At 41.6% G+C, this 16,991-nt stretch overlaps 1 protein-coding gene across 4 annotated transcripts in view; it reads left to right on the plus strand.

Moving 5' to 3' along the window:
- camkvl (CaM kinase-like vesicle-associated, like) overlaps window positions 1–16,991 on the plus strand; it is a 33,558-nt gene that overhangs the window by 12,170 nt on the left and 4,397 nt on the right. Inside the window, exons 1-10 of one of the 4 annotated variants that reach the window (XM_078797909.1) lie at window positions 9,217–9,606; window positions 9,739–9,845; window positions 12,006–12,137; window positions 13,258–13,332; window positions 13,915–14,053; window positions 14,795–14,915; window positions 15,079–15,154; window positions 15,264–15,400; window positions 15,526–15,604; window positions 15,704–15,791. In XM_078797909.1, the coding sequence (XP_078654035.1) occupies window positions 9,751–9,845; window positions 12,006–12,137; window positions 13,258–13,332; window positions 13,915–14,053; window positions 14,795–14,915; window positions 15,079–15,154; window positions 15,264–15,400; window positions 15,526–15,604; window positions 15,704–15,791 (942 nt within the window). In that variant the 5' untranslated portion in view covers window positions 9,217–9,606; window positions 9,739–9,750. Of the gene's footprint in view, window positions 1–9,216; window positions 9,607–9,738; window positions 9,846–10,249; window positions 10,506–10,790; window positions 10,882–12,005; window positions 12,138–13,257; window positions 13,333–13,914; window positions 14,054–14,794; window positions 14,916–15,078; window positions 15,155–15,263; window positions 15,401–15,525; window positions 15,605–15,703; window positions 15,792–16,991 lie in introns of those variants that run through there. The other 3 variants (XM_058083727.2, XM_058083728.2, XM_058083729.2) reach the window with 3 other exon arrangements.

Consider the following 16,991-nt stretch of genomic DNA (forward strand, 5'->3'; position numbering starts at 1 on the left):
ACCGTTAAAAAATGCCTCCAACTGAGTTCCAACAGCTTGTTTAGATTTCCCGATCAGTTTGTCCGGGTGCACGAAGGGGCAGTTTTACCACGCCATTTGAAATTGAGCTTCCTGAGCCATCCTAAACTTCTTTAAGGGCTCATTTCCAAATGTGCAAACCTCATTGTCTGATCGTTTAACACAAGAATACAATATTCAAATTACAGTTATAGGTCAGAAAAATTGAAAAAAACATAATAAGTCCCCTTGAATATCAATGAAACACATCTCCAGATTATAGCGGTCCCATGGGTCTCATTTACAGCTGAGTGTCGTTGGCATAACAGTGAAAGCTAACATTCTAACATTTATAGGTCAGAAAATTTGAAAAAAAAAGCATAACATGTCCCTTTTAAGATCCAACCAATCAATTTTCTACGTTGCTTATCATCACTAGGGTCGCCGAGGTATGCTGGAGCCTATCCCAGCTGACTTAGAGTGAGAGTGGGAGCGCGGCGCACCCACACCTCCATCCATCTCCTCAGTTAAAAATCTCCCCAAAATTGGATGTAGGATATTTTATGACAAAGTGCAATCCACACAGCTAACAACAACAATAACAGACTTACATATATGACTTACAGTCATATACGTATGTAAGTCTGTTATATTCAATGAGCACCTCTATTATTATATTACCATACTTTCAGCTGCCGTCAGGTTAAGTTAGATTAATAGATTAATAGAAGAAAATAGAAGATTAATACAAAAATGTACATGCTGGTTCAGACGGTGACATTAAATAGTGTTTGCTGGTTGCATTGCAATGTGACTGACACTCTGCCTGTGAGGTTTTGGTGACGTGTTTGCACTGTGTGTCTGTGAGACAGTTTACAACTGCGCAGGGTGCGCTTCGCCTGCGCCTAGAATAAACCAGGTCGGACCTGGCGATCTTTTTTTTTTGTCACGAAATTGTCACTGCACCAAGGTGAAAATATTGGTTGCGCACAGTAGTGCGCTGGACCAAATTACCACGGCGCAGGCTGCGCCTCCCTGCGCCACCAAATTAGAGCCCAGAGTCTTTGCAGATACACAAACACCGCAACGGTGTATAAAGACCTAAAGATGAGTAGTCAGGGAATTATTGATTAGCGCACGCTGGAAAAGCACCTCATCGTGGAAACACAGAGAAAGAAATTAAAGTAATTGAATTGATGCACCAACACAAACACACAAACATGTTTATGTATTATAATGTGTGTAATCATAATGTGTGTATCCAATATACTTCATTTTCAGATTATCCCTTTGCCTACCTCTTCATTCCTCCTGGGTCTCCTCTCTTACTCCTTGTAACTCTTGTTCTCATTCCACTTTCACATCACAACGTTGTAATAAAGCCTGCGACCGACCCCAAGGGGGGATGTGCGCTCTGCTCAATATCCAGCACATACTTGTCAGCTGGGACAGTGAAATTGGGAGGAATCAGTGCAGGACCGATTCCAGTTGAATGTTTTGCAGGCCAAAGGGATATTAATGGCAAAATATGCTGTGCGCTTTCAGCTGCGCCTCAGATATTGATTGTGTTATTGTTTCCTAATTACACCCAGTGCAATTCTTACAGGAGCTTGCGAGTCTACATTCCAAACTCTAGGCCAGGGGTCTCAAACACGCGGCCCGCGGACCAAATGTGGCCCGCAGGACACTAGTTTGAGGCCCCCCGCCTTGATATGAAAGTTTAATGTTTGATATGGATGCTGTATGGTATCATGTACCCAGAAAAAATTATTATGTTTGATTCATGTTCATGTTAAAGGTTAAATAACTGTTAATAGTTATCCTCCCTATCCGTGTGGAAGTGGTAAGTTTTTGGCTATTTAAGTTGAAAGGAAATAACTTGAAGGCTACCGTTTAGGTCGCTAGCTCTCTAGTTTGCGAGTTAGCATGTGTCTCAAACACACGGCCCGCGGGCCGAATGTGGCCCGCAGGACACGAGTTTGAGGCCCCCGCCTTGATATGAAAGTTTAATGTTAGTGCGGCCCGCGCAAGTTTGATATGGATGCTGTATGGTATCATGTACCCAGAAAAAAATTATTACGTTTGATTCATGTTCATGTTAAAGGTTAAATAACTGTTAATAGTTATCCTCCCTATCCGTGTGGAAGTGGTAAGTTTTTGGCTATTTAGGTTGAAAGGAAATAACTTGAAGGCTACCGTTTAGGTCGCTAGCTCTCTAGTTTGCGAGTTAGCATGTGTCTCAAACACACGGCCCGCGGGCCAAATGTGGCCCGCAGGACAGTAGTTTGAGGCCCCCGCCTTGATAAGAAAGCTTAATGTTAGTGCGGCCCGCGCAAGTTTGATATGGATGCTGTATGGTATCATGTACCCAGAAAAAATTATTACGTTTGATTCATGTTCATGTTAAAGGTTAAATAACTGTTAATAGTTATCCTCCCTATCCGTGTGGAAGTGGTAAGTTTTTGGCTATTTAAGTTGAAAGGAAATAACTTGAAGGCTACCGTTTAGGTCGCTAGCTCTCTAGTTTGCGAGTTAGCATGTGTCTCAAGACCCTGCAGTTGCGCAATATGTTGTAAATAAAAAGAGTATAAATGTGACTATAGTCGTGTTTTGTCATGTCTACAGGGCTCTAATAATGCTTTGTTCATTTTAATCTGAAAAAAATCATTTGTCTACCCACCAACTATATGTGGTTTCTTAAGTTTTTATTATTATTATTATTATATTTATTTATTACTGATTGATTGATTTTCTTTATTCTTGATTTATTTATTTTTCATCTTATTTTGTACAGAAAAATAAAAATTAAGATATTTGAGAACAGTGGAATGTTTTATCAGAGCTTTTATTGTAGAAAATTGGAACCAAAGCACTGAAAAAGTTTGTATATTTTTCTGTTGTTAATAAAAGCGTTTTTTTTTTGGGGGGGGGGGGGGGGGCCTGATGCGGCCCAGCCTTGCCCAGACCCTAGCTCCAGTGGCCCCCAGGTAAATTGAGTTTGAGACCCCTGCTGTAGTTTGTGCGTTGTGAAGACAGCAACAAACAAGCTTGTTTTCGATGTTTTTCTTTCCTGTTTGCGTAGTCGAGCAAATCACAAGTGGAGTTCTGATCAATAAAGCCTGAGCATCAATTGCATTACACGCTGATTTACACCCAAGAAACCCACCGGGATCATCAAGGGGGCAACAAATATGTAGTGATTATCACTAATCTTATTAAATGCGAGGAACCGAGAGCTCAATGACTCCATAGAGTGCCGGCATGCTGTAGCTTTGTCCGAGTTGCTCTTAAACGCATTGATTAAATTTCCTGGCATTGCACACGCTCGGGCAATACTGGTGGGACCGGCGGTCATAAAATGCAACAATGAGAAGCACTTTTCACCGCTGTCATATCCGTTTGTGTTGCAGTGAGAGCATCTTGGAATGCGGAGGTTCTTACCACTGGTGTTCTTCTCTGCAATTTCCATGATTAATCCTTCAGGACTTCTAAAACGTGGAAGTGCTTGGGCTGTGATTTGCACTGAGGTGGTGTGAGACTAAAAATGGGGGGGGTGGATGGAAAGTTTTTATAAGCAAAATGATTTGGCTGTGTAGCTTAAATGATAAACAATAAAGACTTCATACGTTGGTGATGTAATCAAACTCGACTGGGGGCTCACATATTCTGATATGGTGTAAGAACTGTTGAAATATACGAATATGTACTACAGTATATGCGTGTTGTGATGCGTGTGCGAGGATATAACTCAGGTGCATCCCGCTTACGTGTGATCTGACATGCAAAGCCTGTATGTTCTTGTTCACACGGGCGGAAGTAACCTGAGGCCAGGCACGCATCATGCACTGCTGCTACAGCTCTATTCCTCTAACAAACATCGAGTTTCTTACAAAAATATTTCATAGTCATATAAATACAACTCAATTTGTTGTTTTTTTAATTCGCATTGTGTTGCAATTCACAGTGGAAAAGCATCTGCATTGTATTCTATATTGCATTTTCTCTGAAAAGTAGCAACATTGTAGCCTCAAAACAACTGTCAAATGATTGTTCAACATCATGGTGTAGGGCAAGGGTCTCAAACTCAATTTACCTGGGGGCCACTGGAGCTAGGGTCTGGGCAAGGTTGGGCCGCATCAGGTTTTCCCAAAAAAAAAAAAATTATTAAATTTTAAATTTTAAATTTTAAATTTTAAATTTTAAATTTTAAATTTTAAATTTTAAATTTTAAATTTTAAATTTTAAATTTTAAATTTTAAATTTAATTTAAATTAAATTAAAATTAAAAAATTTAAAATTAAAATTAAAATTAAATAAAAAATTATTAAAAACAAATAAATTATTATTTCAGTACACTGTTCTCAAATATCTTAATTTTTATTTATCTGCACAAAATAAAATGAAAAATAAATAAATCAAGAATAAAGAAAATCAATCAGTAATAAATAAATATAATAATAATAATAATAAAACAGCAAATAATAAAAACTTAAGAAACCACATATAGTTGGTGGGTAGACAAATGATTTTTTTCAGATTAAAATGAACAAAGCATTATTAGAGCCCTGTAGACATGACAAAACACGACTATAGTCACATTTATACTCTTTTTATTTACAACATATTGCGCAACTGCAGGGTCTTGAGACACATGCTAACTCGCAAACTAGAGAGCTAGCGACCTAAACGGTAGCCTTCAAGTTATTTCCTTTCAACTTAAATAGCCAAAAACTTACCACTTCCACACGGATCGGGAGGATAACTATTAACAGTTATTTAAGCTTTAACATGAACATGAATCAAACGTAATAATTTTTTCTGGGTACATGATACCATACAGCATCCATATCAAACTTGCGCGGGCCGCACTGACATTAAACTTTCATATCAAGGCACGGGGCCTCAAACTAGTGTCCTGCGGGCCACATTCGGCCCGCGGGCTGCGTGTTTGAGACCCCTGCTTTACTGCAATTGTAATGGGTAGATTATGACCAAAATCATATTAGCAATGCTTACATTATTACCGTGTTACAGCATAAAGTGATGGACATTCTAAAACACTCATTTTCTAATACTGAGCCTCAATAGATGAGGCCTGATGAGCTGAATGGGATTGGCTGTGACTGCCTACACATGGAATTTTTTTTTCTCTGAGAATAACCTTGATTTATCACCTGATGTTCTTCTCCATCAATGCGGACAAAAAAGAAATATTCTTCCATTCATTTTGGAGCTTCTGTGCAACCTTGACTCTGCGCTCGTGAACAAGCACCCTGTCGCACTCCGACATGCGCACAAGCAACTGGATGTAAGGTGGTGAAATAAAAGTGTGATGTCTCAAATAGCTTGCTGTGCCTTCACACTCGGGTTTTTGAATGTTTGTGGGTACACATCGCTTTGTGTCAGTAATGAAAACTACCAGAGAATTAGGCAAGCTACAGGACAAGTACATGAAACAAGCAAATACAGGTAGTAGGTAACCAACAGTTAAATACGATAAAGACAACCAGGTCACGTGTAGCGTCCACGAGGGAATAATCCGGCACCGTCCTTTAGCAGCCGATGCTGTTAAGAAGGGATGGTAGATTGGAAACAGCTGGTAGCTCCGCCCGACTCACGGAAGGCCCACGTCTGCAAGTACGCACAAAGAGCAGGAAGAGTCCAAATAAAAAGAAAAGCCACACACAAAAGTCATTAACGGACAAAACGAAATGTTGACAGTTGGGTTTGGCAGCTAGCGGCACAACACAGGATGGACGGATGGATGGACGGATGGATGGATGGATGGAGGGATGGAGGGACGGACGGACGGATGGATGGATGGATGGATGGCTGGATGGACGGATGTATGGATGGATGGAAGGATGGATGGCTGGATGGATGGATGGACAGATGGATGGATGGATGGATGGATGGAGGGATGGACGGACGCATGGACGGATGGACGGACGGACGGATGGACGGACGGACGGACGGATGGATGGATGGACGGAGGGATGGACGGATGGATGGACAGATGGATGGAGGGATGGACGGACGGATGGACGGATGGATGGATGGATGGATGGATGGATGGATGGATGGATGGCTGGATGGACGGATGTATGGATGGATGGAAGGAGGGATGGATGGATGGACGGATGGACGGATGGACGGATGGACGGATGGACGGATGGACGGATGGACGGACGGATGGACGGACGGATGGACGGACGGACGGACGGATGGATGGATGGATGGATGGATGGACGGATGGATGGATGGATGGATGGACGGATGGATAGACAGATGGACGGAGGGATGGAAGGAGGGATGGATGGACAGACGGGCGGACGGATGGACGGATGGACTGATGGACGGATGGATGGATGGACGGATGAATGGATGAATGGATGAATGGATGAATGGATGAATGGATGAATGGATGAATGGATGGACGGACAGATGGACGGATGGACGGATGGACGGATGGACGGATGGACAGATGGACGGATGGACGGATGGATGGATGGACGGATGAATGGATGAATGGATGAATGGATGAATGGATGAATGGATGGACGGATGGACGGATGGATGGATGGATGGATGGACGGATGGACGGATGGACGGATGGACGGATGGACGGATGGACGGATGGACGGATGGATGGATTAATTAGCGACTCCAAATTGTCCATAGGTATGAATGTGAGTGTGAATGGTTGTTTGTTTATATGTGTCCTGTGATTGGCTGGCCACCAGTCCAGGGTGTACCCCGCCTCTCGCCCAAAGACAGCTGGGATAGGCTCCAGCGCCACCCGCGACCCTTGTGAGGAAAAGCGGTAGAATAAAGCAAGTAGAATATAATGCAAAAAAACTGACTTTTTTTGCGGGGAGTTTGAAATCTAAAGAAATACAGCTGAATAGGTGCAGATTCTGGAAGATCTAGAAAGCTTTCTGTGCTGGTTATTGTGAGTAGCTGCTCTATAGGACTCACAACTCAATACAAATGGCCGAAAATGGAGCACAATAGGTCCCCTTTAAATATGGCCAAAGTAGCACCTGCTGCTAAAAGAACCTAGCTTGGCTCAGATGTTTAACCACATTGAAAATTGTCTCTATAAGCATCCACATATAATTGTCCTGATGGAGACATACTTGGTAGTTTCCCCGTCTGTGACGCCGGAGCCAACACGAGTTACATCATTACATTTTCACACATGTGCATACACTCTTCTACCTTTGCAAACTTTCACACCCACACAGACTTGTGAAGCTGTGAGGTTGAGAGGCACTATCACATCAGCCTCTGCTGTTTTGCACCTCTGCAGTAGTTTCTCCATAAGTTGCAAAGCCCCGTCCTCTTTTTCTCTACTCTTCGCACCCTTTAGCAAGTCTTTCCTCATCTTTCATCTTTCCCACTTTTCCATTCTCGTCTCCCTTCCTCCTATTTTGCCTCAACTTCAAGCTTTGTTATAAGACAGTATTCCACATGGACAAGTCTTTCTAAAGCATCTTTAGATTGTAGCCTTGGGGGGGGGGGGACTCTCATGACCTCACCAGAAACATGTACCCAAAGGAAAGAGCCTGCAGATTCTAGAAGAACAAGTGGGCGTGTCTGGAGGCGGGTCGTGGGAACCGCAAAATCCAAAGAAATACAGCTGAATAGGTGCAGATTCTAGAAGTACTCGAAAAGCTTTCTGTGCTGGTTATTGTTCGTTCATGAGTGGTGTTTCTATGCCAACCACAGCCAGGTGGGCGTGCCTGGAGGCGGGTCGGGTTAACCACAAGATCCAAAGAAATACAGCTGAATAGGTGCAGATTCTAGAAGAACCAGAAAGCTTTCTGCGCTGGTTATTGTTCGTTCATGAGTGGTGTTTCGACGCCAACCACAGCCAAGTGGGCGTGCCTGGAGGCGGGTCGTGGGAACTACAAAATCCAAAGAAATACAGCTGAATAGGTGCAGATTATGGAAGAACTAGAAAGCTTTCTGTGCTGGTTATTGTTCGTTCATGAGTGGTGTTTCTATGCCAACCACAGCCAGGTGGGCGTACCTGGAGGCGGGTCGGGTTAACCACAAAATTCAAAGAAATACAGCTGAATAGGTGCAGATTCTAGAAGAACTCGAAAGCTTTCTGTGCTGGTTGTTGTTCGTTCATGAGTGGTGTTTCTATGCCAACCACAGCCAAGTGGGCGTGCCTGGAGGCGGGTCGTGGGAACTACAAAATCCAAAGAAATACAGCTGAATAGGTGCAGATTCTGGAAGAACTAGAAAGCTTTCTGTGCTGGTTATTGTTCGTTCATGAGTGGTGTTTCTATGCACATGAGTGTGACCAACCACAGCCAGGTGGGCGTGCCTGGAGGCGGGTCGGGTTATACAGGGTCGGAAATACAGCTGAATAGGTGCAGATTCTAGAAGTACTCGAAAGCTTTCTCTGCAGGTTATTGCGTTTAGCTGCTCTATAGGAGTCCACAACTCATTAGAGTTGGGGCCAAAAAATTAGCAGGTCCCCTTTAAATGTCCGTTCTTTTTTAGAAGCAAATAAACTGCTGACTCTGGGCGTGAAGAAACGAGCTCAACATGCATTGTTCCATGCATTTGTATAAGAGTTGTCATGTACAGGCCATTACACTGCTCACGGTACTGCACTGCATAAACAGCATTTACTCTGGGGAACCGGTCTATGCATGGAATGCATGAAAAGCGCATGATAGCGTTCAGCTATAATCTCACACGATGAAGAGAAACATGGGAACTAAATACAGAGTCACTAACTAAATTGGTACAAAACAAGCATGTTTTAATGACATTTTTTTTTTCTTGCGCTCCAATCATAACATGCATCACTTTCACCGTCCTAGATCTTGTCACGGAAATGCGGTTGCACTTACATAATCTCCTCACAAGACAAGCTTGTTCGGAATTACCCCGGAGCACATATGGACACGCATGCGCACCCAAACACTCATCATCTAAGTCAAACTCGGATCAGCACATGTGACATATCCGCTTTGACCTTTGACCTTTGTTCAAACCAACACATTCATACGCAGACACACATACATACATACACTCATAGCGTATTCCAGTGCTGTGGATTAGAGATACAGATTAGAGATTAGGGCCAGCGGAGGCATTACACAATTCGTTCAAACCCCGCCTCCACTGAACCACCTCTGGCTTGATCATCTCCAATAGTGATGCTACTACTACACACACAAAAAAAGAAGGGGTGGGGGGGTCAGGTTACAGAATTGCCTTGATATTTGTTTCATAATCCTAAATTAGCACTCTCAAAATGTCATTACCGCTGAGGATTTCTATTGTTTTGTTTTTTTTTGTTCTAATCCTTCCCACATTTGTTATCAGTGAATTTCATTCTCAGTCTGCTAATCTTCAATTCTGAAGTCATTCCGGCCTTATTAGTTGACTTAATAACCTCAGTTCATCAGCGCTCGCTCCTTCTCATCGCTTCCAAGTTTGGTCAGAGTTATGGATTCATTCTGAGACAGATGATGATAAGTCAGAGTTATCCAGGAAATGGGGAATCTGCGCACTGGATTAATGGAACAGAAGAACAGAAGATGTGGTGGTTGCTTCCAGGGACGTCAAAACCTATGAGATGATGTATGTCTTTTAACAAAACTGACAAGAGATTGTTTTTAATTCTGTTGTTGAAACTGTTAGTCAAGTGTATACTTTGCTTCCCATGTTTGTGTTGGGAATGTTGAATTTATTTATTTTGTCTGTATTCGTCAGGTGAATGCCGTCATGCCATTTGGGTGCCTTGCTCTACGAGATGGGCGGACTTATGATAGTATATCTGATGTGACAGACAAATATGAAATCGGCCAGGTCCTCAGAGCGTAAGTACCATAAATAATTGCATTCCTCTTCTATAGTGTTTTATTAATAGACATTCCCATTCAGACACACAGCATCATAAAAATTAAGTATGTCAGTTATTTAAATTTTGTTAGAACACTTTTTATTGCATTTTCTTCACCAAAGTGGAAAAAAAATGTATTTTCAACAAGAGTTTGAAATATTTTACTTGCCGCAAGTCTGTGAATGCAACTGGACTGCGTTCTGACTGCTGATTGGATAAGCAAGGGAAGCGGTAGGAGGGGTCAGAAGATGAAATTACAAAACAAAGGTCTTTAACTGTACAATATTTGGGTTAAATTGCAAAATTTGAATAATAGTAGATGATGCCGTATCATTAGACATTGTGTGTGAATTCTGAAAAGCTGAAGCGAAACGGAAATCAAAATGCAGAATGAAGATAGCTAAACATTATTCAGTGGACAAAAATTGGTTGAATTGTGGTGTAATCATGTTTTTGCTGGTGTGCTTTTATTTTGAAGTCCGGATGTTGCCGGAAAGAGGAAGCAATAAAAGGAACTTGCATGTAGAGAACATCTTGCCGTTTGTGAGCCCACATATAACAAACACGACAGAATAAGAAGTGGGAAGGAAAGGAAGAAGGAGAAGATTGAGAATGGAGGAATGAATAGATGAAAATGGTAATAATTTAATATAAGGTATGTAACTTAGCAAGTAAAGTATTGGTTCTTAGCCCGTCAGAGGTTGTGACGTCAGCTACCAAGGTACTATAAATGAAATTCTATCACATGAGACGGACGTTACTGCCATTTATCAACTATTTAGCAGACAGGAATCTTTTGTTTAAATTACATTGTCATGTAATCCTGAATCATGTATCCTGAATCGACTGTTTTAAAATAGTGTTTCGGAGCTTGTCGCGCGCTGCAATTGTCACGTGACTGATGACGTCGTCACAGCGTGCCTTTGGGGTTCCAAACGGACTGGTGTCTCTCGTTGCTTTGATGGGTTTACAAAGCAAATAACCGCCCAGAAATGAAACGACAACATTGTGAGGTTTGTGTGTTTGTAATGGCGACTATTGACACAGATTGCTTTGACATTACTCTTCCAGCAGATGTCGCTTCTTCCTACGTCGTCTTCTAACGCTTCCTCCATTTCCATTTCTTTACTAATTAAAACAAACCCAACATCAAAATGTTCATCTCACTTGAGACAAATGTGCTAGCAATTCAGACTTAACTAAATATTCCCAAATTTAGCGTAATTGTATCTCTTCTGTGAATATGTTCCCATTGGAAATGAATGGCCAAAATGGCGCCCTCTGACGGTGAAAAATAATTAGCTATTTTCCATTACTGAATGTAAGTCAAAAGAAACTGATACTGAAACTGAAAAATGATTCCTCAAATGAAAAGATATATTGTACCTCTCTCTGCAAAGACAGTCAAGGACAGGACTAATAGAATGGCAACAAACATCATAATTTAATGACATAATAAATATTCAGTAATGTAAATGATAGTGAGCAGACAGCACTGATATACAGATACCTGTATATAATATATACCTGTACAATTCCAAAAAGATTACAACCTTTATAAGTGTATATAAGCTGTGTAAGGTTTTGCAGCTCCAGACTATTTTTCTGTTATGGAAGAGGATACAAAACAGCTCTTTTGATCGTGAAGGTTGCTGACCCCTGAGCTTGACTATAAAATAAATTCATCAAAAGGACTGAAGCTCGTACCAAAAGGCCAGCCAGCAAATAGCAGATTTGAGAGATTAACTTTTCAAAGTTCAGACAACTAAACTATTTTTGGTCATCATTGTGGCATGAAAAAATCAGGTTTGCTTTTATCCTCTTTCTGAAAAACTCTCCTTGACACATTGCAGCTACACACACACACACACACACAGAGCAGGCCATATGGCAACATCAGCATCTGGCCTCAGATTTGTGTACGTCTTATATAAGTCATACAAGCCCAAACTTAAGTGCACATACTTCGTCTTGTGATGAAAACAATATCTGTATTGTAATTGTGTTCTGTAATAAGTAAAAAGTATGAGAACATTAAATTTTGCAACTTTTGAATGTAGCTGTAAGGTCTGATAATGCCATACATTTACCGTGTTGTCCCCTTTCTCTCTCTACCTCTCTCGTTCTTCTGACGCAGGAAGGAGTTCTGTGAGCTGTGCCTGGCTAAAGACAGACAAACAGACAAAGTGTTTGTCTGCAAGAAATTTCTCAAGAAAGACGGCAAGAAAGTCCGCAAGGCCGCCAAGAATGAGATCATGATCCTGAAATTGTACGCAGTCTGTGAACGGAAGTATAACTGAGTAGTGGAAAAAAAACACAAAGACCACTAATTTATTACATTGAAATGATCATATAGGTTTAAGACCACAAACTGTGGATTTAATGTCTGTGAGGTAGTCATCATTGTCATGATGCGTTGATGGCAAAGGCAAAATTGTCCGATTGTTGAGTTGCATGAGCAGCACGGCATTGCTGCTGAGGTCTTTTCAAAAGTCTTCAAAGATCCTGATGGGTATGGGTATAACTAAAAAGTCAGGATCCAACTGGTTGCCCATAAAGACATGGGACAATCTTAGGGCCAAATGAAGTGTTGTCACTGGTGTTTTTTTTTTTTTTAACTAAACTAAAATTTATCAAAAAGGAATCTTACATTGTCAAGTATGGAACCAATTAACCGCGATCATAGACCTCGCCCAGCCAACCCAGCCGAGGTCCCGACTTGTGTCCCAGTAGCACTCCACGGATCGACGCCCAGATTGAATGGCGCTGTCCTTTGACGCCCCATGACAACTAAACCGCCACAACCGACTTCTATAAGCTCATAGAAAGTTTTCCAGCCTCGGTGCCTGCACTCCTCCACCAGTTATTGGTACTTAGCGTGTTTCTTATTCTCATTGGTTTTCTTAATATACTCATCCCAGGGCACCCAAAGTTCCAGGATGTCTCAGAAGTAATGACCATTTCTGGATGGAGGCTTGTTTTTGCAGTGTGTTGAGGGAACCTCAGCTCGGGGTCAAAACATTTCCGCTTCCTGTTTTCAAATTCAGACCCCAGATTCCCAATGAAGACCCAATGTTCAGGTTAGAAACGGAGTAACCCAGGGTAATATTCAGTTATTGCTAATATTCTGGTTATGATAAGGTTATTTAAATGCATGTAAACGTAACCAATTAGTGCGTCAGAATATTTTGATGAATTTAGTGAATTTATATTTTCATTCATTAATGGCATTTGGAGCCGTGGAAAGTTCAATTTGATTAGCACCTTATACAATCAAACCAGAGTGATATTAAAGCGGAAAAATGGCGCCAGAAACCAAATGTTTATCACGGCCATAAAAATCACTGATCAATGACTTACATTTACTAAGCCATTTTTTTTTTTTACAGGGTCAACCATCCAAACATCCTTCAGCTTATTGACACATTTGAGACGCGAAAAGAATACTTCATCATCCAAGAACTGTGAGTTCTTTGTCTTGATCCTGCATGTACCCGTACATTTATTGAACTCAGAAGTTAATCAGCTCAAAGGGCCGTGTTGAACATATCGTTGTATTATTGTGTGCTGTTGTTTGGCCACAGAGGTGTTAGATTTGATTAGATATTTGCTCTCGCAAACACTTGACGTTATTCATTGCCCCTGAAGCAATTATTTACCTTAAGAGAATCGATACGCTCGGTGCAGCCAACCAAGTCATGTTTCACTGTTTGCACGTTCTTACCAAACAACTGTAGTGTTCTATTGAGTTAGGAGAATTCAGACAGAGTCATTGTAATCATCTCTGGAATCTTTGCAGGCACTCATCTCCCTTTGGGGAATGCATCACTGCCTTACCCATCATTTGTATTCTCTGCAAAATTAACTAATGACCCATGCTCGGCTTTTTAAAATTGCTCACAGTGCTACCTACCTGAGGCCCGCAGAAGCAAATTGCCTTCCTAATGCACATAAAAATGAGGCTTAAAAGCATTTTATTGCATTTGCAACATGTGGTTAACAGCTGCAACTTTGTTCTCAATGTGTACGGGCGTGTTTGTACACAGTGCCACAGGGGGAGACGTCTTTGACTGGATTCAGGACCAAGGGAATTACACGGAAAAAGACGCCTCCAGCGTCATTAGACAGGTCCTGGAGGCTGTGGCGTACTTGCACTCTCTCAACATAGTCCACAGAAACCTGAAGGTAACGCTTGACTTTCTGTCATGAAAGACAAAGAAAAAAAACAGACTTGACTCCAAAACAAAGACATTTATATGCCTCAATTGATTTGATTGCTAATTCCCATAATGCAGTGCTGCATGATGTGTTGCAATCTGGAACGCATCTATTGTGGTTCAAGCTTGTCAGCCCACAGTGTAAAAACAAGCAGGAACAGGCTCCAACATATCCAGTGCTATCAAGCGGTTATTTCATATCAAGAATATTTCCATAGCATTTCAGTCCAGCTTCAGCATCCGTGTTCCTTCTAAATTTCCATTTTCTCAAATTTTCAGAGCATTTCAGTTTCCGACTACCCTCGGAACAGACCAGATTTACTACAATCGTCCTATAATAGCCCTAAAATAACCACAAGTTTCATATTATTTCATGTATTCTCCATCAGTGAACAGCCCCCCCCCCCCTTTATGAGCTCATGTGCAGCCACAACACGAGGAGCTGCCAGCTGGAGTTTGGACGGTTCACTTCTTGAAAGCGTACCGCAGGGGTAGCACTCTTTCAAGATGTATTTTTCCTGTCCCACTTAACACACTACCCCCCCCCCCCCACCCCACCCCTTCCCTTGCTCATCCAATCAGCAGTCAGAAGGCAGTGTAGATGCATTCATAAAATTGTGGTAAATTACTTTCGAAAACACTTGTTTTCTCCACAACCTTTTTTTAATGCTTATTTTTTTAATATACTTTTTGTCCTCCATTTTCATAGCTGGAAAACCTGATGTACTACACAGAGAACAATCACAACAAAGTAGTTCTGCGAGATTTCTACCTGTCCAGATTTGAGAATGGGCCTATCACAGAACCCTGTGGAACACCAGAATACCTGGGTAAGATTTATATAACAAGGATTAAAAATTCACGTCCACATGTTTTTACTTCTTTCATTTTGTGTCAACATTAGCAATTGAAAAAAAACTCTGGATGAAGAGTAGTATTATAGTATTTGTGTATCTTATGCCTCTTCTTTCATCATGTTTCATCATCTCTTAGCACCTGAGGTAGTGGCTCGTCATCGGTATGGCCGACCAGTGGACTGCTGGGCTGTGGGTGTTATTATGTTCATACTGTGAGTCTTCATTATCGATAAAACCTGAACTCAAACTGTTTTTTTTTTTTGGGATAGATTCGAAATGATAACTTTTTCTGTGTCCGCTGATGAAGTGTTCTTTTCGCAGCTTATCGGGTAATCCTCCTTTTTATGATGAAACAGAAGAGGAGAATACAGATTTACATAATCGCATCATTTTCTGTCGCATTGTTGCTGGTGACTTTGAGTTTGATTCCCCGTACTGGGATGACATATCCCCTGCAGGTATGTTGATTCATCATGTGATGCCAACAAATATCCTGTTTATTATGTACAAGATGAAGTACTTCATCAAAGAGCGAAATATACAGTAATACTAAATACTAAATAGCCGCCGTTTACTCCTGCAGCTAAGCAGCTTGTCTGCCGACTCATGGAGGTGGACCAGATGCTGAGAATCACAGCACAAGATGCACTCTGGCACGAATGGTAATGATGTGCATGTACTCAAAAAAAAAAAAAAAGTGCAAATGTATTTGGACACCATGCCTTGGCTTGGCTTCTTATTTTGAGTGCGGCTTTTGTCAGGATTGCAGGCAACGGTGCATCAGAGAAGAACCTAAAGGATGGTGTCTGCGCCCAATTTGAGAAGAACTTTGCAAAGGCCAAATGGCGGGTAGGGAGGCTAACTCACTCTCCATCTTCATACGATTAAAGAATGTTTGGCTTATAAACAGCATAATAATGAAACATGAAAATGTCAATTGTTGATATAAAGAGAACTTCTTCTCTCTTTCCCCATAATAATTCCCAGGAGTTGAAGGTATTGTAGCTCATCATGGTAGAACATGGAAAGACAGAGTGTGGGTGGAACTCCACACTTAAGTCTGGCATGATTCAATGAAAAAGCATCTCTTTGTGGCTGAACATGCGAACATGTGAATTGTTTGCCTTATGGGAAAATAGTCCCGAATAATTGAACCATGAGCAATCAGCCCTGAGATGTGTTGATCATACTTTGACTGGTGAAGCTCTTCCCAGAGGCTCTGTTTATGCCCACTGTCACTGCCTGTCCCAGAGGAGATCCATCCACACTTGCCCCACTTTTCCTTATCAGAGTCAAAAGGTTCAAAGTGGCCCGCTCTGCTCCTTTTCAACTCCTCATCTGCACTTGTCAGACTTGTACAAATAAGGTTATGATCAGCAAGGAATAGGAACGTTTGAGTTGTTTTTATGTCAGTGTGGATAAGGAGAGTAAAATGGAAAGGATGTGATGGGTGTTAGCCACTGCGGACCATACAAATGTACTAAGGTCCTCTGTCATACCTCTAATCGTTGTACCTGTACATTCATGGCCAAAAGTTTGGAGAATGACAAATATTATTTTCACCAAATCTGCTGCCTCCGTTTTTATTATGGCAATTTGCATAAACTGCGGTGTGTTATGAAGAGTGAAAATATGAACGGCAATTAATTCCAAAGCTCTTCTTTCTCCTGAAAATGGGAATTAATCCCGCAAAACATTTCCACTGCATTTCAGCCCTGCCACAAAAGGATCAACTGACATCATGTTCATGATTCTCTGGTTGAAGTAGTTGTGAATGTTGACAAGCATCCTGAATGAGTGAGAAAAAGAAGGGTGAGCTGTAAAGAAGGGCGTTTAGCTGCGGGATTGAGGCACCACCGATGTAGCGCTTGCTCAGGAATGGTAGCAGTCAGGTTTGAGTGCCTCTGCTCGCACACTTGCAGTGACGACTTTCGGTAGATGAGCGCCACCATCAGTCCCGTGTCATGCTAACCGTAAAGCATCCTGAATTCATTCATGTGTGGGGGTGCTTCTCAAACAAAGTGGTGGGGCTCCTTCACAATTTTGCCT

This window comes from Doryrhamphus excisus, linkage group LG17 (assembly GCF_037039965.1).
Source record: "Doryrhamphus excisus strain RoL-2023G ecotype Guam linkage group LG17, RoL_Dexc_Guam_v1.1, whole genome shotgun sequence".
NCBI lineage: Eukaryota > Metazoa > Chordata > Actinopteri > Syngnathiformes > Syngnathidae > Doryrhamphus > Doryrhamphus excisus.